Source organism: Elgaria multicarinata, chromosome 3 (assembly GCF_023053635.1).
Source record: "Elgaria multicarinata webbii isolate HBS135686 ecotype San Diego chromosome 3, rElgMul1.1.pri, whole genome shotgun sequence".
Taxonomy (NCBI): Eukaryota; Metazoa; Chordata; class Lepidosauria; order Squamata; family Anguidae; genus Elgaria; species Elgaria multicarinata.
Genome location: NC_086173.1, coordinates 27,211,407 through 27,238,400, shown reverse-complemented (window position 1 = coordinate 27,238,400; position 26,994 = coordinate 27,211,407). Strand labels below are relative to the sequence as shown.

Genomic DNA, 26,994 nt, shown 5'->3' with positions numbered 1-26,994 from the left:
AATAAAAAGGTCTTCACCAGGAGCCAGAAAAAAGCACAACGTAAGTGCCAGGTGAACTTCTCTAGGAAGGAAGCTAATTCTATAACTGGGACATCACAGCAGAAAAGACCCTTATCCTAGTAGCGACTTGCCTCACTTCCTTTAGCAGGGGCTCATGGAGAAGAACCCCTGAAAATAACTGTAGTGTCCAGGCAGGTACATATGGGAGGAGATGATCCTTCAAATGGCCTGGCCCTAAGACGTTTAGGTCTTTGAATGTTAATACCAACAGTTTTAATCATGCCCAGAAAGGAACTGGCAGTCAGTGCAGCTGAGAAAGTACTAGCATAATATGATCTCATTGACCAGTCTCTAGTCTCAGCTAGACCTACCAGTCTAGCACGACGGTGGGGTAAAGATCTCACAATATTTTTATCGTGAGATCTCCCCCTCTGTTTACATGGGGCACGTGACGACCTCAGAGGGAGAAGACGCCGCACCCGCCATTTTTTTTAAAGAGGAAGGAGCGCTCATGCGCAAAAGGTAAGTGGGCGCAGAGACCACAGAAAAAGCAGGCCTAAAGTGTAGGGCGATATCCTGGGGAAAGAGAGGGATCATCCCTCCCAGCTCCCGGAATCCCCTGTGCATCATGTGAACGCACAGGGACTATCCCGGGGATCACCCCGGGATAAAGCCCCATCTAGTTATGGCCTCTGTTAATAATCTTGCTGCCCTGTTTCGGACTAGTTGAAGTTTCTGGACCATTTTCAAAGGCATCCCCACAGATAACACTGCAGTAATCCAGACAAGAAGTTATCAGAGCATCCTTGATGGTTACCTGGTCCAGAATGTCCTCTTGGCTGACCCCAAAGGTGACAATGAAGTGTTAAAAAGAGGAGGTATCTTTGGGCCAGTTCACACACAGATGTTCATCACTCATTGCCTGTAGCAGCAAGTGTTGATTTGCAAAAATGACAAGTGGATGAATTTTGGCAGTTTCACTTCTTCTTGCATTTGATTTTTTTAAAAGGTTTTTTCCTGTCTCATATATGAAGAGGCGTACAACTTTCATGAAAAATGAATGGAACTGAGATTCTCATTCCATCTGCACTGTTCAAATTCAATAGGTATATTATTATTATTATTATTATTATTATTATTATTATTATTATTATTTCTATCCTGCCTTTTTCCCAGTACTGGGACTCAAGGCGGTTTTACACAATTAAAACATGTACATATAAATATAAATTTACAAATATTAAAATAGAATTAAACCAACAGTAAAATTAAAAACATGTTAAAAAATTTAAAAAACAGTAACAGTTCAAAAAGGTACAGCTATCCTCAGCCTGGAGAGAAGCATGTTGTACTTGCTGTAAGGTGGCAACCCTAATTCATCACTCCAAACATGGCTAAATATACAGGGAGTGAAACCCAGACTTTTCTGCGTTAAGCATCCAAAGCTTTAGCCTGGATTAGAGATGAATCTGTCAGTTTCAGTTCCTCCCATGTCTTTTTTTTTTTTAATCCCAAATTCTTTCTGTCCCATTTATGAAGGGATTTGTGAATTTTTGTAAATTCTTATAAAAACAAATACCAAATGAAATTGTCACCTTTAATCAGTTCAGGGAAATTCTTCAAATCAGCTGAGAATTTTATTTCAGCTGATTTTTCATACAAGTCGCACAGCAGTTGCCTGTTGAAGGACCTGGATGGTACAACGAACGTGTGGGGCCCTCAGCATCATAGGAAACAGCGTTCCTTTATTGCCATATTTATCCAGAGCCTTTAAACTGGTTTTGGGGGCACCACTGAAGGAACAAGACCTTCCTAGCACCCTTGAATGGCTCCACAGGGGCAAAAGGGAGGGCCCAATCCTGAGGTCAAAACGGCAGCCTGCTCAGATAATCAGAGCCACACATTGTGATCATTGGTACTGCAGAGAGATGCAGTCATTGTGGAGGGTGTGGTTTTTTGTTTGTTTGTTTGTTTGTTTTTTGGTGGGATAGGCAGTTGGAAGGCCTGGATCACTAGACAAGGAACATTGTTGATAGAGGAGAGTAAACATGTTGCATTTACCTGGCAACACCCAGATTTGTCAGTAGCTAGATTCTACCATTCTGCCGAAAGAATTCCATCTCAAAATCCTATGGAATCATCACTGATGATGAATCAGCTCATTCCCATGATAAGTGCAGAGAGTCAGGCACCTAAACCCGCCACTGTGACAACAAACAACGTTCGCTGGTGTCTTTTCAGTAGCCACTCCACCTTGACCTTATTTTAAATCTGCTTTCCAAATGCCCATTTCTACCCTAAGCGAAACATTAATTTGTCGGTAATTTGCATTTACTGTATTTCTCCAGGGATTTCATCTTTACGCTGCTTTTACGTAGGCCAAACATTTCCATTGTCATCAGAGGACACTAGCAGCTAGAAGAAAGAGTGGAGAGCAATGGGAGACCCATCATTCTGAATGCCCTTGGTCACGTCATTGTGATGGCACAGGATCAGAATCTTTGAATGGCACTTGGACTCTCCAATCCTCTATACTCGCCTACCCAACCTGGTATCCTTCAGCTGCTTTGGAGTACAATTCCCAGCATTCCTGAGCATTGGCCATGCAGGCTGGGGCAGATGGGAGTTGAAGTCCAGCAACATCTGGAGGGCATCAGGTTGGGGAAGGCTGCTCTACAGCCTTTGCTTCATCATACGGAATTTCTTGGGCAGGCTTTATCACAGGCCCAGTTCCCTAGTCATGTTTAGGAGATTGGGCACACCCAATAGGCTCACATACTCCTTTCTCCCCTCCCTCCTGAACTCTGAAACAAGATATTGACCTCCTTGCATTAGGAATAGCAAAGAAACCTGCAACAGATTCAAATGTGTATGGGTTTCTATGAATCCAACCTGCGCAGCAGACCAGCATTTTCCGAGTCACGTGGATTTCATCTTGTGGACTGGTTTTTCACTGGAGGGGATTTGCATGAATTTGCATTTGCACATTACCACATTAGCATAAGTGTGCATTAGTGCTAATGTGTAATCGCGCAAATGCGCTAATTTGCATTAAGTAATGCGCACTTGTGCAAGGGCGCATTAGCACTACTGAAAATTAGCACACATAGAATGAAATTCTAGTAAATAAATCAGATTCCATGAATGAGCATTCGATAGATCAAAAGGTGCCTGACAATCCATGAAGCACAGAATGAACAGACATAACAAAATCTGTACATCCCTACCCTACACTTTGGGGAAGTAATCAAGGTACAAAGTCATTCTGCACCGAGGTCAACACTAACCAAGGATTGTGCGTACATTGGTGCAGATGCAATGCCGCACCATGGTATGTTCCCAAAAGTTAAGGGAGTGGAGAATTCTGATGCAAGGTGGTTGGAAGGAGGGCTGAAGAAGCCTGCATGGTGCTCTCTCTTCCCTACACATGAATCTTATATCTGCTTCAAGACACTCTCTGTGTTAATTCAGTCCTTTCTTTGTGGACTCATTGACCCTGTTCTGATGACAGCTAAGCGATGGTGGCTAAGCATTTTGAGCTAAACGTTATGGCTTAGCATGTTGTGTGAACCATTCCTAACCATGGTGGCTACATAATCACAGTTTAAAATCACACTCCCTAACCATTTGCTGCAAAAGGCTTAGTGGCCTAACCATGGCTTAGCGTGTTGTCCAGACAGACCCTTCAAGTTAGCCTATTCTGTTACCTTTGTGGAAATGCTTTGAATTATACCCTTGGTACAAGGGAGATGATAAATGCACACATTTGGAAAATGTTTTACAGTATAAGTGTGCTAATACTGCACTTTTCCATGAAAAAGAAAACATGGGTAAGGGCTTGCCTGCCACAAACAGATTCATATAGCATCGTATCAGATATAAAAGCTCTTGCATTGACCTTCCTATATTAATCCATACACGAATGAACTAAGAATATCTTAGAAAATCAGATGACATATTCAGGGTTAGTTCAGAAGTGATGCCAAACCACAAAGCCAAACCCATAGTACATCTGACAAGCCATGGTTTACAAGCCACTGGCAAACCAGGATCTGAACTCATAGGGGCTGTCTTCACAGCACCAGGTTGGCTCCGCCTCCCTCCTCAAACCCACACTTTCCCGATCCCAGAGTGGCATCAGATAGTCCCGAAGCTGAAGAGGGAGTGAGGGGCTTCTGGGCGGCCATCCAGGTCCTGGAGCCACCCCCACCCTCTTCCTGGTGGAAGGCGACCAATCGCTGGTCACCCTCCACCAGGCTCTGCCCTCGGATTGGCTGCAGAGCGATGTTACACAGCAGAAGCGCTGTGTTAACGTCACTCCCTTTGAAAAAGTTGGGGTACCTGCATTGTCTAACCAATGGTATGCAGATCCACAGCCACCATGGGGCTTTCCCTGTGTGTAGACAGCCCCCTAGTTTAAAGCTTGTTTGGGGCTATATCAGAATCAACAAGCCGTGTTTTGATTTGCTGCTCCGCCCACAGAGGCCACTGCTTTGGATGGCGTCCAGCGATTTCCAGGGAGGCAGGGAACCTGGAGCACAAATAATACTTTCAAGTATAAATTACAGTTTGTGCAAACCATGGTTTGGTGTTACATCTGAACCAACCCTTACATTTCCACTCTGTATGCCTAACATGGGGGTATTCAGGTGTGGGTGCAATGTTGCATCCAACCCCAGAGAGGGGCAGGACACGCCGGAACCAGCATCTATGTGTGACGTGAATTTCAGGGCTTCCATGGTCCCAAAACACTGACTCAGATGGGATAATAAGTCACCAAATTTCAGTACGCTTAAAAAAAAAAAACACCTGAGAACTCACTGGGATCCACATATGCCCAGGTGGGGTGGAGCGGAACACTCAGAGGGGAAGGGAACGCCCCTGCTTTCATCCCTTCGGCTGACGTTGCCTCTTCATAGGTCGGAGGTGCTGATGGGACGGTTGCATTGTCCTTTTTTTCTGCATCTCCTTGTTGCCCCTCAGAGTTTGCAGGCTTGTTATTCACAGAAAGCTACCGAGGAAAAGAGAAAATGGAATATTAAAAAAAAAAAAAAACCTTTTTCTTCTTCCTTTTTTTTCCTTTTTCTTATTTTCTTTTATGGTTTTTATTTGGTAAAATTCACAATCAAAATTGAAATAATAATAATAATAATAATAATAATAATAATAATAATAATAATAATACAATTTCACTTGTGGGAAGATGGAAAGGGAACCCCAGAATTCTGCGGGGGCCTTGAGCAAGAAACCCAGGCCATAGGCCTCTTAGCTTGGAAGAGGAAGGGGCGTACAAACTGAGAATCCCCTCACCCTGCCTCTGATCCTCTTAGGCTTTCCGTGCCCATTGAGAATGGCGGCACTGCTTCTCAGCTTGGCTGCTTCATCGTCGTTTGAAACTTAATATGGCAAAGACTGAACTGCTTGTTTTTCCTCCTAAACCTTCTCCTCATCTCTCATTCTCTCTTACTGTCAATGATGTCACGCTTACTCCAGTCAAGGAAGCTCGTAGTCTTGGCTTTATATTTGATTCCTCGCTCTCCTTTATTCCTCATATTGAGGCAGTAGCTAAATCCTGTCGTTTTTTCCTGTATAATATTGCCAGGATTCGATCATTTTTGTCTGTCTCTTCTGCCAAGATGCTTGTTCATGCACTGGTTATTTCTCGGCTGGCCTACTGCAACCTTCTTCTCTCTGGCCTTCCTTCTTCTCACATCAGTCCGTTGGTTTCTGTCCACCACTCTGTCGCTAAGATCATCTTCTTGGCTCGCCGCTCTGACCATGTTACTCCACTTCTGAAATCTCTTCATTGGCTTCCAATTCATTTCAGAATCCAATATAAACTTCTCCTGTTGACCTTCAAAACTTTTCACGGTCTAGCTCCTTCCTATCTCTCCTCTCTCATCTCACACTATTGCCCCGCTCGTGCTCTTCGCTCCTCTGATGCCATGTTTCTCGCCTGCCCAAGGGTCTCTACTTCCCTTGCTCAGCTTCGTCCATTTTATTCTGCTGCCCCTTACTCCTGGAACGCTCTTCCAGAACATCTGAGATCCACAAGTTCAATCGCAGCTTTTAAAGCTCAGCTAAAAACTTTTCTTTTTCCTAAAGCTTTTAAAACCTGATGCTGTTTGGACTTTATACTGTTAGTTTTACCCTACCCTGTGCTTGTTTACCCTACCCTGTGCCTGTTTGCATTCTCTTCCCCTCCTTATTGTTTTATTATGATTTTATTAGAATGTAAGCCTATGCGGCAGGGTCTTGCTATTTACTGTTTTACTCTGTACAGCACCATGTACATAGATGGTGCTATATAAATAAATAAATAAATAATAGTAGTAATAATAATAATAATAATAATAACACTGTCAATAGCCTCCTGGCTAGCCAGGGGACGCTGGTCAATGCCCAACCTTGCCACCTTCTAGAGCTGACCCAGCTGAAACACAGCAGGAATGTCAGATGCCCTGCAGCTATTAACACAATTTCGTTTGGGGCTTAATACACAGGACTACTCCTTTACTTGAATAGACGGGGTGCTATAAAACTGAAGGGGGTTCCATAGCTCAGTGGTGGAGCACATACTTTGCACACAAGAAATCCCAGGTTAGTGTCCGTCGGATCTTCTGGCACATTGAAAAGCACCAAAACCATGTAGGGGGGGCTGATGTACAAGGGAATTTGCCACATCGGGTTCAACAACAACGCATCTCAGTCAGCTGCACCACCGCTTGCAGGCCAGAATGGAGCTTTTCAGGTAAGAATCGTTTACACCTCGGGTATAGAACCTCTTTCAGCCCAAGGGGCAAATTCCATTTTATTCATTTGGATCATTCAGTTTTGGATAAGCACCTGAGAGGGAAGGCATATTCCTGTCGTGGGCGGGTCCGAAATCAAAAGGGGTGGGACCAAAATCTGGCATATATTAGCATACAGCCCTTACTGCCAGTAACTAAGCCTTAGGGGAGGTATGTTGACCTTTAGGAATGGCGGGGAATTGCACAAAAGCCAAGAAATAATTGGTGGACGGGGGACAGGGGATGGAGTCAGGAGAAGGGGTGTGGCCTTCAGGAGAATTCTGGAGGGCTGGAATTGGCCCCTGGTATACAGACTAAAATCAAGCATCAATATTTAGCTCTCCCCTCCACCCTTATACTCAGGGTCCTAGAAATGGGCCTTTTCATAAGATCGGTCTTCAAGTATCCCGATCTACACCAAGCAGGATATAACACTTTAAAAACATTGTGAAAACGGTATATGTAATGTGTCCTGGGCCTGAACAGTTGTCATAACCATTATAAACCGTTATAAACAGTAGTGTAGTAGATCCTGCCCAGGAGACCCTGCCTGTTAGCCAACTGTATTTCAGGAGCAAACTCAGAAGCTTGAGTTCATGGTGCTTTCTGTCCTTTAAGGAAGCAAGCAAGGATCTCATAACCTGTTAGCAAACAGTCCCTTCCCCCCCCCCGCCATTTTTTATAAAGGGCACTGTTTATTTACATATGCCATTTTGTTTGGCGTTCATATTTAAATCGCACACATTTTTCTAGACTGATCCACTGCTTCCTAGTGTTGCTTTAAGCTTAAGGTAGCCACTTAAGAGACTGTACAGGTTCAAGTCCATAGACTCTGAGCAAAATCCAACCTTCTCTTGTCATAACATTACAAATTTTTTGTTCCTCCCTCCATTGAGCCCCCCCTCCCCGCTAACGAAACAGGAGCGCTGATACCAGAACACACCAGAGTTTAGCCTGTCCCAGTTATTGTCTTGGATCGGAAACACACTTTCTCCCCAATGTCCCACAGTTACAAAGATATTTTAAAACTAGCACTACCACAGAGAATGTGACCCAGGGGGGACATTTATATGATGACACTTTGCCTACTGATTTCCTCTCATTACAACAGTTAAAGCTGCAGGAGCTATACTAGATTTAAAAGAGGGCAGGGCACCTGCAGCTTTAACTGTGGTGATGAAGAGGGAATTTCCCCAGGTTCCCCACATATACAAATGACACCTGCTGAAATTCCCTTTTCAATACAACTGTTAAAGATACAGGAGCCCTGTCCTCCTTTTCATATGGCCACCCTATCAAACACTCAAAGGCCACAGAAAGACCACGCAAATGAAACACTGGTTTTTTTCAAGCCACTGAAAGCCTCCTTGCAGTCACTCCATGTAGCCGCTGCAAAAACCTTGTCGTAGATCATAAGACCTTGACAATGGCAGCTGTGCAACCTGAGCCCATCAGCAACGGCATTAAAAAAAAAACAATTGAGAAATGCAAGCAGTGATCCTGGAATTGCATCAATGCCACCATCTGGATTGAGATGACCTAATTCAAAGGAAGCAAAGCACCTAAAAAGTGACAGCGAGGAGGAGAGAGGGATGATGGCACTTTGCAAAATACATTTCTAACTGGAAGGCCTAGGTGTTGCTGCCTGCAAGAAATTTAGCATTTTGTTAGGGTGATCATATGAAAAGGAGGACAGGGCCCCTGTACCTTTAACAGTTGTATTGAAAAGGGAATTTCAGCAGGGGTTATTTGTATGCATGCAGCACCTAGTGAAATTCGCTTTTCATCGCAACAGTTAAAGCTGCAGGAGTGTTGCCCTCTTCTGTTTTTGGTCAAGAGGGCAGGGCTCCTGCAGCTTTAACTGTTGTGATGAAGAGGGAATTTCACCAGGTTCCCCATATATACAAATGACACCTGCTGAAATTCCCTTTTCAATACAACTGTTAAAGATACAGGAGCCCTGTCCTCCTTTTCATATTGTCACTCTAATTTTGTACCTGTCCTATGCGTAATCTAGTAGGCAGAGGTGTGCAATCTGATCTTATGGTATCATCATCCCCTCCTGGTCACGTTCTGTTTCGCAAGTAAGTATGCAGGAGCAATAATCCCTGGGTTACATAACTCCTCACACATGAGGCCCGGAATTATGGAACAGACAACATAAGCGTCTACGGCCATCGGAACTTACACCTCCATAGTTTCATAGGCTATGTAACTGTTATCTGCCCAGGATCCTCATTCATACAGAGCCCTGAAGTCCAGAGAATGCATTCAAAACCTTCAAGCATTCACCAGATGCTGTTGCTGTGTTCCCATGGCAACTGATGGAGGGCCAAAAAGGACATTATTTAACATCTATATCTAGCAGCTACCTTATGTTTTCATTTTTACTCAAGAGTAGGTGAAGCCCTCCCCCCAATCTTGATCTTAACAGCCCCCCACCCTTCATGTGAGAGTCCCAATCTGGATCAGGGCCCCTGCTCCTACTCTAGAGTAAAAATGGAGGCAGGGAGACATAGGGATTTAAAGTAATGTCTGTTTTGGTCCTTTTAGGGCCGTTTGGGGGAGAGGATGAAATTGCATCTCCTACAGTTCAATTTCCTGAATGAATCAAGATCATGCTTTCTAATTATCCAAGACCTTGGTAGTACTTTTAAGGGCTGGAAGGCACACAAATCCTATTGGGATGATATGGGGTAAAACAGGGTGATGGACTGCAACCTCTTCATTAGCCCCGTGACGACGTATAAAAATAATACATCTCTTCCCATCTCTTTTTGTGGCAGGAATCTGATGCACGGAGCCAGCAGGTGGACATTTTGCACTTTAAAATACACATATGGGACATGAATGCCACCATTCGATTTACTCCTATTTCTGGGCGTAATTCTGCCTCGCCTGCAAACTACCTGGACAGTGCGCCAGCCGGGTCCTGCTCCCAACCTACCTTGCCCTGCGTCATGTTTTCCTGCTGAATGACGCTCCTCTGCCTGCGAGGATGGCACTTCAGTGGAAGGCAGACGTCTCCCCCCTCCCCTCCGCACCTTGTCTCTTAGCAGCCGGTCGGCTCTCTGCGGTTATTGGCTCGCCCGAGGGTCGCTCCAGCCTCTCTGCAGCCTGCCTGTGATGATGCTCTTACATTCCAGCAACATCTAGATCTCTCATCTCACTGTTTGGTGGGGAGGGGGGGAGAGACTGTACCATTTCCAAGCTGCTGAACAGGGGGGATGCTGAGGAAAGCAGATGCATACAAGGAAGGGAGGTGGGAGGCAGAGGGAGGGGGCGTGTGAGCTTTGACGTCAGCTCTCTAAAAGCAGGGTGCTGCGGAGTCACACAGGGCAAGAGAAAAAGCCAGCAAACGCCAGAATGCAGCCGAATGATGAAGAGCAGAGTTTTGCAGAGAGAGCAAAGCAGGGGGAGGGCGGAAGGTGATGCAGAGGGGAAACTGGGAAGGATGCTCTTCTGTGAGATGCACCACTTTGCTGCGTTCCTAACGGCAGCCCAGGGAGCGATGACCAGCGCAGCCCAGGGAATTGTTAAGATGTTTCTGGCGCACCAACAGTGTTGCACTACAGCAAAAGGGGGGGGGGGGAAGCCTTCTCTTGCTTCTAGGCTGAATTCTGCATTGCCTATGTAGGATGACCATATGGAAAGGAGGACAGGGCTCCTGTATCTTTAACAGTTAGATAGAAAAGGGAATTTCAGCAGGAGTCATTTGTATGCATGCAGCACCTGGTGAAATTGCCTCTTCAGCAAAACAGTTAAAGCTGCAGAAGCCTGGGCCAGATCTACACTACTGCTTTAAAGCGCTTTATAACAGTTATAAAGCACTTTAACTGCTTCAAAGCGCTATAAAACTGTTATAAAGTGCTTTAAAGCAATAGTGTAGACCCGGCCCTGGCCCTCTTTTGTATCTAGTCACTCTATGTCCTCCTTTCCATATGGTCATCCTACATATAGCTCCGTGTAAACGGTAGATTCATCATTATTCTTTTGGGGGGAATTTGATAGTCATAGTCTTCTCTCTCCTTTTATTTTTGCGCCATACCTATGCTGCATTTTTATGGTCTAGTTCCTGAGGTTTGCTAGGGTGACCATATGAAAAGGAGGACAGGGCTCCCGTATCTTTAACAGTTGCATAGAAAAGGGAATTTCAGCAGGTGTCATTTGTATATATGGAGAACCTGGTGAAATTTCCTCTTCATCACAACAGTTAAAACTGCAGGAGCTATACTAGGGTGACCAGATTTAAAAGAGGGCAGGGCACCTGCAGCTTTAACTGTTGTGATGAAGAGGAAATTTCACCAGATGCTGAATGCATACAAATGACACCTGCTGAAATTCCCTTTTCAGTACAACTGTTAAAGATACAGGAGCCCTGTCCTCCTGTCCACATGGTCACCCTACCTCAATGGAATCTGCAGCAAAGCATTTACTGTCACAGAACCCACCCTCCAGAACACATTTACCAATTGCCATTAGACATGTGCCCGTAGTTTCATTGATAGATGCTGACTGGGGAATGCTGGGAGTGTCTAAACATGCACAGAATTGTACTCTTAGATATCTTCTTAAGACCCATCATTTCATACCGGCTTTCCCTGTGATGTGACCCAGCCACTTATGAAACAGCATCACACGGGGGAAATCATGTTTCCTTACTGTCGTTTCTTCACCCTTGCTTTTGTCCCTCATTACTTCCTCTTTCTTCCCAGAGAAGAAAGAGGAAGTAAACAAAGATCACATGGCCCATTCAGAGGCCATTTTTATCATGCTGTTTTTCCTGCACGCAGCAGGAGATCGTGGCACATTCCATTTTTAAAAAAAGTTGGATTCAAAGGGGTCTATTTTGTGATGGAGAAACAAGCGGAAGGAGTGGGAAGTGGACATCATTGTCTAAAGGATGTGCACACATCCATAAGTGGGCAGTAGTGAGCATGTGATAAAACACTCATCTGATGAACCTCATGGTCTGCAGTATATAGCAGAGTGTCTAGCTGTATTACTAGTTAATAGGAGTGTGCAAACTGGGCCTTCTCTGCCTTGAAATTCGATCTGGAGCTCCTTAGAGGTGATTCTCTGCCTCAATTTCGGAGCACCCCCCTCTCTCCGCATTATCAAATTACCCTTGAAGAACCATTCAGTATTCGGGTAACCAGTATTAACAGAAATGCTTACAGATCCCTCATTTTTAAAGATAAAGAGATAAAACTTGACACAGTGATAGCTCTTAAGGAGGGATTTAGCTCTGCCAAGTTTGAATGAGATCAGTTCATGCTTTGATTTTTTAGGAAATTTAAAATGTGAATTAACAAAAATGCTTACATCTGTGTAATTTTTATAGATAAAGAGGTGCAACATGGCAACTTGATAGCTCTTAAGGAGGGCTTTAGCCATGCCAAGTTTGAATAAGATCCATTTATGCTATGATTTTTTAGGATTTTTTTTAATTCCCCACTCCAGCCTTCTCCAACCTGGTGCCCTCCAGATCTATTGGATGAATGCCTCCCCCCGCCCCTGCACCCAGCCACTGAAATAAAGAGTCTGCCTGTGCCTGACTCAGTTGTAGAAGTTTTCTCACTCACCCTGCCAACCAGCTAGCCCAGCAGTACTTTCATACTGTGGAAATGTGGATGATTTACTTCTATGAGTCTGAGCAGAAACATGCTACCTCTCTCCCTCCCACCCACCTGACATGGCCAGAATCAGCAGCCAGTTAGTGTTTCCCACTTCCCCAAACACTGCGATTGGAGAACAGATTCAGAGACAGCACTGTGGCTATTCCTAATTGGTTAGCCACAAAAGTCAATATCAACGCTATCCCTTACCCCACTCAGCGTCTTCCAAATATGGAGATATTCAATTTAGACACACACACAGAGCAAGATAATTCTGGAGACTTTAGAAGCTCTGATTGGGCATGTCTCTGCTCTGATATTAATCGATGGGTTTGGAAGCAGCTAATCTCTGCTCTGGAAGATTGAATACTCTGCAGGTGGAGTGCACACTCCTACTAGTTAACCATTACTTATTATTGTCCTATTTTATTGTTGTGTTTTATGTCTATATTTTAGTCACAGTGACATTGTCTACTCACCGCTTTGATAACTTCATGGAAAGCAATATATACATTTCTGTAATAAATAAATAAACATAATAAAACAAAATAGATGCCTTACATGATTGTTTTCAGATTTCATTGCAACAGTGCCAGCTTTTTAAACTCTAATGGCTCATACATCCTGGCAGCACTGTTTTTATTTATCTTAATCACTGACTGGCCTCTTAACATTTTTTTAAAAACACACACACACACACACTGTTTTATCATGTGCTACCTCCCTGCCAGGAAGAACACCAGCAAAAGATGATCAACCAGGTGTGCAAGGACGGCTCTAGCATTAAGCAGAGTGAGGCAGCTGCCTTTGCTAGCTGGGTTTGGAAAGGGCACTGTTACTTAGGCCCTTTCAGAAGACACCTTAAACCATGGCTTTAACCACAGTGACTAAGGTAAAAAGCCTTATTCACCATGGTTAAAGCCATGGTTTAAGGTGTCTTCTGAACACAACCCAGCTTTCTGGCTTAACCACTGGGATTAAAGCTGTGGTTTAAGGTGTCTTCTGAACAGGGCCACTATGTATTATTATGGTATTAGTATTGCTTTATTGGCAAAAAGAGAGATAGGTGAATTTTCTGTCTCGAGTACCAAAATAACTTGGGTGCTATGCAGATAGACATGTGTGTGAGCACCATTTGCTGCCCCTCCTCAGGCGCCAAAAATGTCTTGGGCAGGTCTCCACTTCGTGCCGTAATGATTTCAGGTTGCTGGTTGCACCTAGGAAAACTGCTGCTGGGAGGAAGAAATAAACATTTATTTTTTATTGAAAATATGGAATTCTGCTATTACCCACATCTGTCTCCATCCCTAGGTGAAAATCACCAAGAATGGAATGATTTCCATAGGCTTAGTTGTATTGCCAATTCTGTGTTTTGCCAACTTAATAATCTATCCACATATTAACTGTAAAACTGCTACAAATATTGCAATTAGGTTGGCTTTTAAAGATGCTAATTGCTTATACAATCCAGGAAGTATTTTGCTTTTCAGTCTGTTAGTCAGCTGCACTTTGAAAAGTTGTACTGTCATGCCTTTATATGCATTTTAAAACCATGTGCACAGCACATTCTAGTTTAGGTGCTGTTGTGCCATAAAATCTAGTACAATTACATATTCACGTCATGCTTGTAAATAAGTCATTGCTAGCTCAGAATGCATTATTTTAACTAGCTAGTCTGTTAGTCAGCTGTGGCACAAAATACACAGCAGGTATGGCAGGGAGAGGAACAGACAAAATCTTTTGCAAAGCCCTCTTCCTGGTCATCTAGAGGTGATTTCTATTCATCACAGGTGACCAGGGCCTTAGCTAGACAGGGCGAAATCCCAGAGCGATCCCCGGGAAAATCCCTGTGTGTTCACATGACACACAGGGGATCCTGGGATCAGGGAAGGATGATCCTTCCCTTGCCCCAGGATCTCACCCTAGCCTTTGAGCCCAGTTATTCAATGGTCCCTGGCTGAGCCTGAGACCGCAGAATATGTGGCCAGGCGTCGTGGTTTGACCTGGTTCCTCACGGTTACTTGCGAGGAGCCATGACCCACGCACAGGGCACAGAGCTCCTCAGGAGCACTATGCCCATCGGGGGGGGGGGGTGGAGTGGGGAATTTTTTTAAAAAAAAGCTTTCCTTTTGTGCATGAGCATTCGTGCGCATCTTCTCCTTTAAGAAAAAAACAAAATGGTGGGCGCGACGCCTCTCCCTCTGATGTTGTTGTATGCCACGTGTGAACAGAGGGCAAGATCTCGTGATAAAAATATTGCAAGATCTTCACCCCTCCGTCCCGCTAGGCCAGGTAGGTCTAGCTAAGGCCCAGGTTGAGGGACTACATACAAACCTAGCTTATGTAGTTGGATATATGATACAGATATTTTATATTTCACCATATGTGAACTCAAAGTGAATTATATTATACATATATAGGTATTCGGAGTTAGAAAGCAGTTAGAAAGCAGACAGAGGTCGAAGGAAACCAAGTAGAAAGGGGGTTATGTTGACTGTTAAACCCTGAATAGTCATGGGTAGGGCAAGCTGCAGGTGCCCTGCCCTCTTTTAAATCTGGTCACTCTAATATAGCTCCTGCAGCTTTAACTGCTGTGATGAAGAGGGAATTTCACCAGGTTCTCCATATATACAAATGACCCCTGCTGAAATTCCCTTCTCTATGCAACTGTTAAAGATACAGGAGCCCTTTCCTTTTCATATGGTCACCGTAGTTAAGACTATTCTAGGTTGACCATATGGAAAGGAGGACAGGGCCCCTGTACCTTTAGCAGTTGTGATGAAGAGGGAATTTCACCAGGTGTCATTTGTATGCATGCAGCACCTGCCTGAAATTCCCACTTCATTACAACAGTTAAAGCTGCAGGACCTATACTAGAGTGACCAGATACACTGCAGCTTTAACTGTTGTGATGAAGCGCAGCTTTCACCAGGTGCTCGATGCATACAAATGCCACCTGCTGAAATTCCCTTTTCCATACAACTGTTAAAGGTACAGGGCCTCTGTTCTCCTTTGCATATGGTCACTCTAGCTCTATAAAGGAGCTGTGCAGCCAGATGAAATGGCTGCAGCTTTCCTGGGAGATGGTGGGTCTCATGACAAGGGGAGGAGAGGGCCGGGCAGCTGTTCTAGAGAGCCCTGCTGGCCACTTGTTCACTGCAGCAATTGCCATGCTGGGAGAGTGGCTGGCAGGCCCTTTAGAGCACCTGCCGGAGGCTGCAGCAGCAGGCCCTCCTCCAGGATTTGGGGAATGGAGCAGCACAATTTGCTGCTCCTCCCTTTCTGCCACATGATGTAGGTCCTTCAGCTACTTCATGGGTGGGGCTGGCCCTGCTGAGGTCCACCTGGTGCCAAACATGTCATCTTTTCAACACCCAGTAAAGACTCTCCTGTACTTCTGAGGCATTTGACAGCATGTTATGGGTGGGTCTAGGTGTTTTTATCTGGTTCCAGTTGGTTCACTGTTCAATGTTTTAAGCTTGCTTTTAAACTGTTTAAAATTCTTGAATATTAAAGGTTTTACATCATGTTTTATCCTACTATGAACCATCCAGAGAACTTTGACTATTTGGTGGTTCAATTAATCAATCAATCAATTAATTAATGGATCATCATCATATAAATTGTCTGCCCCTGCCCCTGAATGAGTGGCAACTATATAAGGAAAATGATATGTCATCAACTGATGAATGCGGCCAGGAGTGGCCTGCTAGAAGGACGCAAACTGCATCCAGCGTGCACCTTGCTACGTTGTGGGCCTGCAATCAGGGCCGGCTCTACCATTAGGCCAACTAGGCAGCCCTTTAAGGGTCACCGTTTTATACAAATTAGCTGTTTTTTTTTAATGTAGTAGTTCAGAAACTCTTCTTGAACAGCTGAATCGAAGTTGGCAATTTTTTGGGGGGGGGGTGCAAGTAGCTCGCCTTGCCTAGGGTGCAAAATAGTCTGGCTCCGGCCCTGCCTGTGATCCCCTCTCCTCAGGCCAGAGAGATGCCAATCTGAATCCCTGTCACATGATGCCAAGCCAGAAAGAGCTGTCTTGCTCAGTGGTTGCTGCTCAGGAAGTGCCACTTCCAGCACAGCAGGCATCCTGTGTGGCATGAGCAAATAGTGGCACTGAGTGGGGTTTTGCCAAAACAAATGCTGACGAAGAACAAAACCTGAAACTTTACTATAGGATTGCTAACTTTTGAATATCAAGTAGCCCCACAAGAGGCAAAAAAAACCCCAGTAAATGAAGCTTTCTCTAATGCTGTATTTCTCCAGGCTGGAAAACACGGCATCTGTTGAATTTCTACCCATCATAATGATGTTAAATGCACAGAGCCTCTATTGAGTGTGTGTGTGGAAGTAACACCCTGACAGCCATTTCAAGGTACTTTGTTCCTAACTATCCTTCCTTTTAGAGCAGGGGTGGGCAACCGGGGGGTTCAGGGTGCCATCCCCCTATGCCACTCCTGCTGCCCCACATTGCTGAATTTGGAGCAAGAAAGAAAGAAAGAAAGAAAGAAAGAAAGAAAGAAAGAAAGAAAGAAAGAAAGAAAGGCTACTTGCTAACAATGTTCAATGGCAAACTGCTATGGAAGTCTAAACTGTCCAACTTTAGGGGCCCTTCCACACGTCGTCCCCAGAGCGCATCTATTCGACCCCAGTGCACTCTGAGGACGATCGTGAAACTTGCCTGTAAAAGAAACAACGAAAAGACGTCCTCCGCGCCGGTGCCGCTGCCGCCGCTACCCAGCTTCCTGCTTCCCTCCCGGACAGATAGCTCGGCGGAAGAAGGCGGAGGAGAGAGCGGAAGAAGCTCTCTCTCCCACCTTCTTCAAAAAAAGCTCTCCGAGCTGGCCGGGGAGCAGGAAGCTAGGTAGCTCCGCTGGCAGTGGCGGCGCCGAGGACGTCTTTCCCAGCTTCCTGCTCCCCTGCTGGCTCGGAGAGCTTTTTTTGAAGAAGGTGGGAGAGAGAGCTTCTTCCGCTCTCTCCTCCGCCTTCTTCCGTCGAGCTATCCGTCCCAGGAGGGAAGCAGGAAGCTGGGTAGCAGCGGCGCCGGCACCGGCACGGAGGACGTCTTTTCGTCGTTTCTTTTACAGGCAAGTTTCACGATCGTCCTCAGAGTGCACTGGGGTCGAATAGATGCGCTCTGGGGACGACGTGTGGAAGGGCCCTAGTTCGAAAGCAAGCCACATTTTGCCATGTTAGCTTCTGTAGGGGCCACACTGGGGGCAGTTGCGGGGGTGGATGAGAGGTAGGCCCAGGATCATCCCTCCCCCCACAACAGTAAGCTTGAAATTAGGGCTGTGCACCACCACCCCGAATCGCTTCAGGTTGATCCGACCCTCCCCCGATCTGCTCCCGAACCGGATCTGGAGCGAGATCCGGAGGGCCAGATTGAGATTCAGCCCCCATTTTGCCTTCCTTCCCCAATTACTTGCCTTCGTGGCAGACGGCGGAGGCAGGTAAGTGGGGAAGGGGGACAAAATAGGTCCCCCTCCCCTCCTTACCTGGCTTCGCCATCCACCACCGCACAGACTGCAGCGGGCAGTGGAGCCAGATAAGCCCCCTTCCCCCACTTACCTGCCACTGCTGTTGCCGCATGGACAGCAGCGGCGCCAGGTAAGCCTCCTCTCCCCACTTACCTGCGTTCATCGTGGTCCAGGCGGCAGCTTCAACTGAGGCCTGGGCCTCAGTTGAAACCGCCGCCCAGACTGCGACGGACACAGGTAAGCCTCTCTCCCCCCTGCCCCCTTACCTGGCTCTGCTACTGTCGCTGCACAGACTGCAACGGCAGCAACGGAGCCAGATAAGCCCCCCTCCCCCCCCCACTTTCCTGCATCCAGAGCTCCGGATCAAGGTGAACCGCTTCGCTTCAATCTGGAGCTCCCTAGACCCGATCCAGATCCAAATTTAGCAGATCCAGATTGGGCCACTCCGCTCTGGATTTGGGGACCCAAAATGGAGCAGAGCACAGCCTTATTTGAAATTTTGTTTCAGGCACAATTTAGTATCTGGCAAGTATAGCCTCAGGTCTTATCAACTTTGCCCACTGTATGGAGATTTCCCCCCCCCCTGCAGCCCTGGACTCCCAACAGGACATCTAATGCTAGTAAGGAACAGATGCTAAGCACAGCACAGCACCGCTTGCCTAGCAACCTCCGTAATAGATTTCTATGGACCCCAGGCAAGGCTGTGCAGGCATCCCACTCGATAAATGTTGCTATTTGTATCTAATCTCATTTCCCATCAAAATTCCTCGGCTGTTTTGCCTAAACAGAGCACTCCCGCTTTGCCTCAAAATATCGCTTCATCGGGGCAATTCGGTGTTGACTCTTCTGGATTGTAAAATGCATGTGGAATATTCCTTCCAACTCAAGGGCCCCAGTACGGCTGCAGATAAATACAAAGCAGTTCTTATCTCTTCAGCAAATTAAAGAAAAAAGCAAAAGCAAAACAAAAACTCTGGGGTGTGGCGATGAATGGGGTAGGATTATCAAAGGGTGTCAGCTCAACTCTAAAAGCAAGACACTCCCCGGGATTAAATTATTCTGCCCTTTAGGAGGACAATTGGGTCATCACCCCTTGAAAAACATGTTCCTGACATTATGGCATGAAATTAGATGCAATTAATCAAGGGCTGGTGCACAGGTATGCAGAGCTGCGCCACTGAGGCTGGGGTGGGGGTTGGAGAGATCAACAGGTTCGTGATGCATTTCAACGGAAGCTGATATTCCCAGGCCAATAGGTAGTCCTTCTTATGTAAGAAGATCTGAGCTGAAGGTCTTGAGGCTTGCCATTTCAAGCAACAACTAACCTAAGATTTTAAAGAGACTGCAATCAGAAAAGGGAAGCCAAAGCGAAGCCATCTGTTCCATTTCCACAACAGCAATGTCGTTTTTATCTGCTAAACAATTTTTGTATAACCCGCTGGGGCTGTTATCATGGCAGCTGGTGGCTGTTACCACATGCCCCTTCGCGGGTTCGGAGACATTTAAAAACATAAGAACAAGAAGAGCCTTGGTGCATCAGACCAAAGGTCGTCTAGTCTGGCATTCTGTTCACACAGTAGCAAAGCAGATGCATATGGGCCTTAGCTAGACCTACCTGTTAGTCTGCGACAGAGGGGTGAAGATCTCGCGATGGTTTTATCATGAGATCCCCCCCCTCTGTTTACACGCGGTGCACGATGACCTCAGAAGGAGAGCCGTCATGCCATTTAAAAAATGTTCTTAAAGAAGAAGAAGCACACAAATGCTCATGCGCAAAAGGTAAAGTTTTTTTAAAAAAATATTTACTTCCCCCGTTCACCCCTCTGCGCGGGTCCCTGCTCCTTGTGAGGAATCGCAAGGAGCCGGGACAAACCGTAGCACCTGGCCACACATTCCGCAGTCTCGGGCTCAGCCCGAGACTGAGGAAAAACTGGGCCTAAAGGGGAGGGCGAGATCCCGAGGCAAGGGAAGGATCATCCCTCCCTAATCCCGGGAACCCCTGTGCATCATGTGGACGCAAAGGGACAATCCCAGGAATCACCCCCGGGATTTCGCCCGGTCTAGCTATGGCCATGAAAAACGCATAAGGAGGACATGAGTGCCATAGTACCCCTTCTGCTCATGTACATCAGCAACTGGTGTATACTTCTAGGTGATGGATTTGGGTATTGTACTCCCTCTTTCCTCCTTTTGCTAAAGAACAGGCCTAAGGCTGTCAACTTTTGTACAGAATACTGTCAGTAGGCTACTAACTTGGACCAGACATTGACCCTGTTCAGAGGCTAGGCCACAGTGGTTAAGCATTTTGAGCTAAGCATGATTTACTGTGTCAAGTGAACCATGACTTAGCATGTCATGTGAACCATTCCTAACAATGATGGCTTACATAACCATGGTTTAAATGTGCTCACTATTTGCTACAAAAGGATTAGCGACCTAACCATGGATTAGCCTATTGTTTGAAAAGGCCCATTGTTTGGTTTCCTTAACCATGGTTAAATGGGGCAGGTGAATTCCTAAACCATAGTTAAAGATTACTTTCATAGCCATGTGTGAACCCAGGGTGTGAGGTGGATTTGCCAGCCATCATTTGCATGAACCACGGTTAAACATAATGACCCAGTTCAAAAAACACACTAAGCCATGAGGTTAAGCATTATAGCTTAGCATGTAGTGTGAACTATTCCTAACCATAGGCCCTTTCTACACCTAAGGATTATCCCAGAAAAATCGAGGGATCATCCCTGCCTGCTCCTGGGATCCCCTGTGTGTCATTTGGATGCACTGGGATGATCCCTTGACGGTCCCAGGGGGGAAAGTAGGTGTAGAAATGGCCATAACCATGGTTTAAACATGCTCACTAACCATTTGCTGCAAAAGGTTTAGCGGCCTAACCATGGCATAATGTGTTGTCTGAACAGGCCCTATAGTTAAATGTCACAGCTGCATAGGGCCACAGAGGATTAATTATCACCATCATGCCCTTCTTAAGACATTCCCTGTTGCAACTGTCTAACCACTGTCTGGAGATTTCTGAGCTAGACAAGATTACAGGTTTTGGGCCAACAGAGATCTTCTTAACTTTTCTGTAAAGTAACATTTGAAATCCCCTGCTTTAAGGCATAATGCTGTGGTCAGTATTTGGCCTTTCCCCTGAAATTGTGGTGGATAGAAAGATAACATCAACTGAAAGCAGACACATTTTATCAAGAATGTATCAACCCAACCCATTGATATATCATCAATGATATATTCTCTGTGTCCTCCCCTCCTACATGGTATACAATGTGAAGTAGAAATCAATAGTTTAAGATCCTTTAAAAATATTTAACAGGAGAGTGATTTTGTCCTTAAGTCTGCAGAGTATTTCTGCCCATGTACTCAAAACCGTCTTTGGTTCAATATAACCTTTCACAGTTAACAACTTTCCCTTAGGTAAAAGATGAAAGTGATGCCCAGTTGTGGGTCATGTTAAAACTGATCAACTTGCAGGATGGAAGATCTTATTCAGGTGACTTTTGGCAGGTGATATTGACAAAGAGAGTGATAGTGACAACATTTGGGAAGTTTTGTTGCTCCTTGGTTCCTTTGCTTTCAGGAAATTGTGGCCGTTGGATAATTCCAGTTGCCCCCTTGTGGATTTTCCTTGCAAAACTCTGCAGAAGCAAGGGTAGTCCTCTCTCGTTCCACCCCTCTGATCCTGCCATAGATCCTCCTGCTCTCTAGATTGAAAGAGGTTACTGTGATCAGTACATGATATTATTATTATTTTATTTTATTGCATTTGTATACCGCCCCATAGCTGAAGCTCTCTAGGCAGTTCTCATGAGCAAAACTATGTATAGCCTTTGCTCAAGTGCCTTCTTTTGTTTGGCAGAGAAAATAGTTTTAATTACAAAAATTAATCATATAGACTAAGTTTGGGGTGTCTACGTTGAGGGGAAATCACGTTGCTTACCTGGGGCATTTATGCTTCCTGCTTTTTGCCATGATTGTTATGGGCAGCAGGGGGGAAAACCCTGCTGAATGGAGAGTGCTGTAATGTGTGTTTGGGGGGTGGGAATCCCCCCAGATTGGGCACAGGGACCTTCCACAGCTAGGGCTGTTACACTCACAGAAGGCCCCTTCCTCATGGAAAGCAGATCCTGGATCTATGTGCTTGTTGATGGGAGATTCAGGACAGATAAAAGGAAGTCAGGTGCCCCTACTGCAGGCAAGAGTAGGGGTTATGAAAAACATCCTTTCATTATGATGGGGGCTTAGACTGATGAATGATGGCTTACAACAGGTCTCTCGTAAAGGCGTTAAGCTGAGATCTACTCGATCTGTACCCTGTCGTATTCAGGTCTGTTAGCAATATTAAATAATACATACAGTATTGGATCTGAAGCTGGAACTGTAACTCCCTTTTCATTTCCTATTAGCAGATCCCATACCTCTCCATCAAAGGAGAATGTTCTCCCTCCTCAGAAATAGCTTGAGGTGGGTGGCAGGGGTGGGAGGAGAACAGTATTTATTGCTGCCTGTTCCTCCATGTCCCATTAAATATATAGTGTGCAGCTCCCTTTTTTATTTTTATTTACTTGAATATAAATTTTGGAGGCCCAAATTGGATTGAGACCACAGTATGGGGGGGAGGAAGGATTTTAGAGAGGGGGTCTTAGCTGGGGAGGGAAATATTAAACCTCCCTTCTCCACAGGCTCAGGTCCCAGTCTGGATCGGGCAACCCATTGAGGCACTGGCCAGCTGCATTGGACTTCACCACTGGCTGAGAGTGGACCTTAAATCAAACCAACACCTCCTTGTGGTTACACATTACAGGGGAAGATGAGCACTAGTGCAAGGAAACCTATCTTCCATTACTGATCATCTCACTGAGGAAGCCCTGTAAATTCTCAAAGGAAGCCCCAGATTCCCCTAACCCAATTTACAAACCACTCTGATAGACAAACAAGGTGGCAACGCAACCGCCTCTCAGATCAGAGAGATAATCGGCGCACTGCCCTGCAACTTCAGAAATCCCTTTAAGCATCACAAGGCAGACCAAAGGAATCACACTAGGAAGACAGATGGACTTGACCTATTGCATCTTTGACCTATCAGCTGTTCTCCACATGATGAACAGTCCATATGAGGAGGTGACTGAATACGATGTATTGGAGCCAGGCAAGGGAAATTGGAGCCAGGCAAGGGAGACAGACCAAACAAGAATTTGACCCCTGAGAGAATGTTTGCTCATAACATTCGGAGCATGATAGGTTAATGGGTTGGGCTAACATCAGCAGTGTCCACCACACAGTTCTTTGCACGCTAGGATGCTTCATCCTGGTTTTTTCCTATGTTCTTTCCTAACAACACTTAGCTCTCTGAGTTACTCCATAATAGGGATGGGTGCGAATTTCGTTCAGTTCATTTTTTATCTTTTAAAGAATCTTCCAAAATTTGCACATTTGACAGGAAAACTGATGGAAAGCACTAGAGATGGGGGGGAAATGGCTGTGGGTGAAACCAAAACTGATGGATTCATCCGTCCAGCCAGAGAGCTTTGAGTGCTTCATTCTTCAAAGCCTGGATTTGAATCCCTGTGTATCCACCCATGTTTGTGGGCTGAATGATGGTTGCAATCTCTTTTTGTCCTGACAAGCTGTTCATTTTTAGCAGCTTATATGTCTGGCAGGCAGGTAACAAGAGGTCCTCTCCATGTTAGGAGTAGATGTTCCTATTTCATTTGACTGCTACAGATGGGTGGGCATTTCAGTTCGGTTCATTTTTTGGTATGAATTTACCAAAATTGTACATTTCATCCTATATGGAATGACCTAACTAGAATGCAAAAAAATAAAATAAAAATGGAATGCAGGAGAAAATGGTATTGAAAAATCCATCCGTATCCCATAACCGTCTTGCATAGCTTTCTTGCTGATACTCTGGTCTGGGAGCGATCAATATTTTCAGCCTGCAGGGTCGCAGGTATGTCGATACACACACACACACACACACACACACACACCCCACTACACACATACAAATATGCATGCGTGCATGCACATGCACAGGCATGTGCACGCACATCCCACCAATCCAGATACAGTTTGCTATTTCATTGCCGCTAGCAGTGGAGAAAGTAGTGGAGGCTGGTGGCTCCGATTTTGGTAGGGCTGTGAATCCATTCTGGGTTTTAGGCAATACCAGCCAGAACTCTAAAGGAGCTATCCAAGGTTCTGAATATAATCCGGGGGTAAGGTTCAGTGCTTTTCGCATAGCTCCTTTAGTGTTCTGGCTGGTTTATTGCTCCAATGTCACCACTGTTTTTTCCTGCCTATCAGTGGAGGCTTCAGTTCGGGGTTTAGAAAGTGAACATACCAAGGGGGTGGTCTTGACAAGCCTCATCATGGCCGCCTTGTGATGTAAGTCAGGGAATGAAAGTAAGGGCAATCCATATGTAACACCACTACAACTGGTACGCCTGCTTTCATAAACCCCGGATTGTACCTTGTGGCAGGGTTATATTGCTCTGTTCTTTAAGTGGGGCCCTCAATATTTGCTCCCTCCCCCGTTCCCCGCTGGCAGGCAGGATAGCCCACGCCCCCTGGCATGTAACTCCTTAGACTTTGCAAAGCGGATTCATATAGACACAGCCTAGGTCAATGCCGAAGTGGGTATAAACTGGTAGCTCCCAGGTGCTTACAATGGCTAGTATTAACTCAGCTGGCTCTTTTCTCAGGCATTCTTTGTTGGTTCACTTTCAGCCAGGTAAGCCTAACGTAGCCGCACTCCTCTCACCTAAACCCAGTGTTTGCAACTGAGAGGGTTGCCTGAAGTAACTTTCACGCCTGACTAGGTTAAGGCAATGGCTGAATACAAAAGCACTTCGGTTAGACTTTAGAGCCCAACAAAGGAAACCAATCCATCACCTCTGCAAATCTGCCAGGTGGGCAATCTCACTCACTCCTCACCTGTACTCACAGGCTAAAGCAGAACAATGCATGCTATTAACAATGCCCAATTGTCATGGCACAGAGACTATTGCATTGAGATATACTGCCTCTGAACCCCGTGGCTTTGCCAAGGAAATGCTCTCCAGGTTGACATCCATTATGACATGATGAACAGGATGTTGTTATTCAGTGCAGGGCTTTATTGCCTTGTGCCACGTTGTTATTTGATCTGGACCTGTCCCTCCAAGGAACTTACTCTTTTTCTAGGCTTAACAAAGGGAGAGGGGTGGGGAAAGTAATACATACATCTTTATCTCTGCAGTTCTGGACAGGAACGTGGGTTGTGGACAGGAACTTGAAACCAGAGATGGCTGCACCTTTGAAAGGTCTGAAGGAAGTCTTAAGTCAGGCGTAGGGAAACGTTTTTGGCCTGAGGGCTGCATTGGCAAACACGTTTAGGGCTGCATGCATTTGTGGGCAGGACCGCAGCCCTGAAGTGGGTGGGGCAACCTACTGCTGGCATGTCCGTCCCCCCCCCGGAAGCTTACCTCCCAACACTCCATTCCATACATTCCATTCACCCCACCCTCACACTTCTATTCACACACATACACAAGCTGCTCATGGAAGGAGAGGATGAGTTCACTCCCTTCCCCCAAGGGCAATTCACTGCCTTTCCATGCTGCGTGGTGAGAAAGGGGCTCCTTTTGCCACTGCCTGGTACAGAAAGAGAACAAAATATCCACTGGCACTTGGGTGCAAAGGGCCAAACAGTAAAATCTTATACTTAAATAGTTTGGATACTGACACTATACTTAGTACATGAAAGTTTTAAAGTCAATAAATAAAATTCTAAAATAAATGTGAAGTCTATCGTAAAATTAAATGGGAAAAACCCCCAACAGGCATGACCAAAGAAAGCCTGAAACGGCTGGGGTTTCTGGCAAGGATGAAACATTGGCACGCAGCGCTGGGAACTGCCAGTTAGCCACCTGGCTGAACTTTGTGTTTTTGATCCAGGTTGTCAATGGTTTCCCACAAGAAGACTCTGTACTGCCTGCTTAGCAGGAAACCACAAGGACAGACAATACCATTACCTGTTTCACTTGCAGCAATCAATTATAAATATATCCTTTGGTTTAGATTATAGTGACGGGTGTATTGCCAGGAAAGTTGTGCAATAACTGGGTGGGCTAGATTTCCTTTCCAAGAATTCCTGAATCCCACAGCTGGCAAGGCGGGGAAGGCCAGATACAAAAGGCCTTGCAACAGGAGCTGGGCAGTGTGGTGCAGGTAGGCAGGGAGTGGAAACCATGGGGATCTTTGTGTGTGCATGTATACAGACACACACGACTTGGCTGGAAGCCACATCATGACAGCCAGTAGCAAACCTGTCTGGAGCAGTACATCCTACATAAAGGGCACTGTGCTCAGCCATCCTTTGGACAAGGGGATGTGGGGGGAAAGCAAGGAAACCGCCCAGAGAGCTTCAGCTATGAGGGGGTATATAATAATAATAATAATAATAATAATAATAATAATAATAATAATAATAATAGCCAAGGGGAGGTGATGATGACTTGGATACAATAAAAGGAGGAGAGCTTGCCTTGAAGATACATGTAGGGATTTGACATGTTTGACCAAAGAAGACCCAGTTTCTGCTGACTGATGATAAGAACATAAGAAGAGCCCTGTTGGATCAGACTAAGGGTCCATCTACTCCAGCACTCTGTCTAACCAGCTCTCAACCAGGAACATACAAGCAGGACATGAATGCAACAGCACCCTCCCACCCATGTTCCCCAGCAACTGTTGTACAAAAGCATATTGTCTCTGATACTGGAGGCATCATAGAGCCATCAGGGCTAGTAGCCATTGATAGCCTTCTCCTCCAGAATTTGTCTAGCCCTCTTTTAAAGCCATCCAAAGTGCTGGCCATAACTACATCTTGTGGTAGCCAATTCCATAGTTTGACTATGTGCTATGTGAAGAAATACTTATTTTTATCTGTCCTGAATCTCTTATATATGCCTTGGCTGATGCAGTAGTTCATATCTTCAGAAACTACAGAAATTCCATAGCAAAAGGCAGTAGATTTGAGACTGAAATCACAAGTCTCTGCAGAGGTGTGGAATCCAAGGAACATGGCTCCAACTTAACGCC

At 45.5% G+C, this 26,994-nt stretch overlaps 1 protein-coding gene across 1 annotated transcript in view; it reads right to left on the bottom strand.

Moving 5' to 3' along the window:
* FAIM2 (Fas apoptotic inhibitory molecule 2) overlaps window positions 1-9,830 on the bottom strand; it is a 59,327-nt gene extending 49,497 nt beyond the window's left edge. The window contains exons 1-2 of the mRNA XM_063123131.1: window positions 9,739-9,830; window positions 4,822-5,011 (exon numbers count right to left, since the gene is read on the bottom strand). Of these exons, the coding sequence (XP_062979201.1) occupies window positions 4,822-5,011; window positions 9,739-9,753 (205 nt within the window). The 5' untranslated portion in view covers window positions 9,754-9,830. The remainder of the gene's footprint in view (window positions 1-4,821; window positions 5,012-9,738) is intronic.
* Between the last annotated feature and the right edge of the window lie 17,164 nt (window positions 9,831-26,994).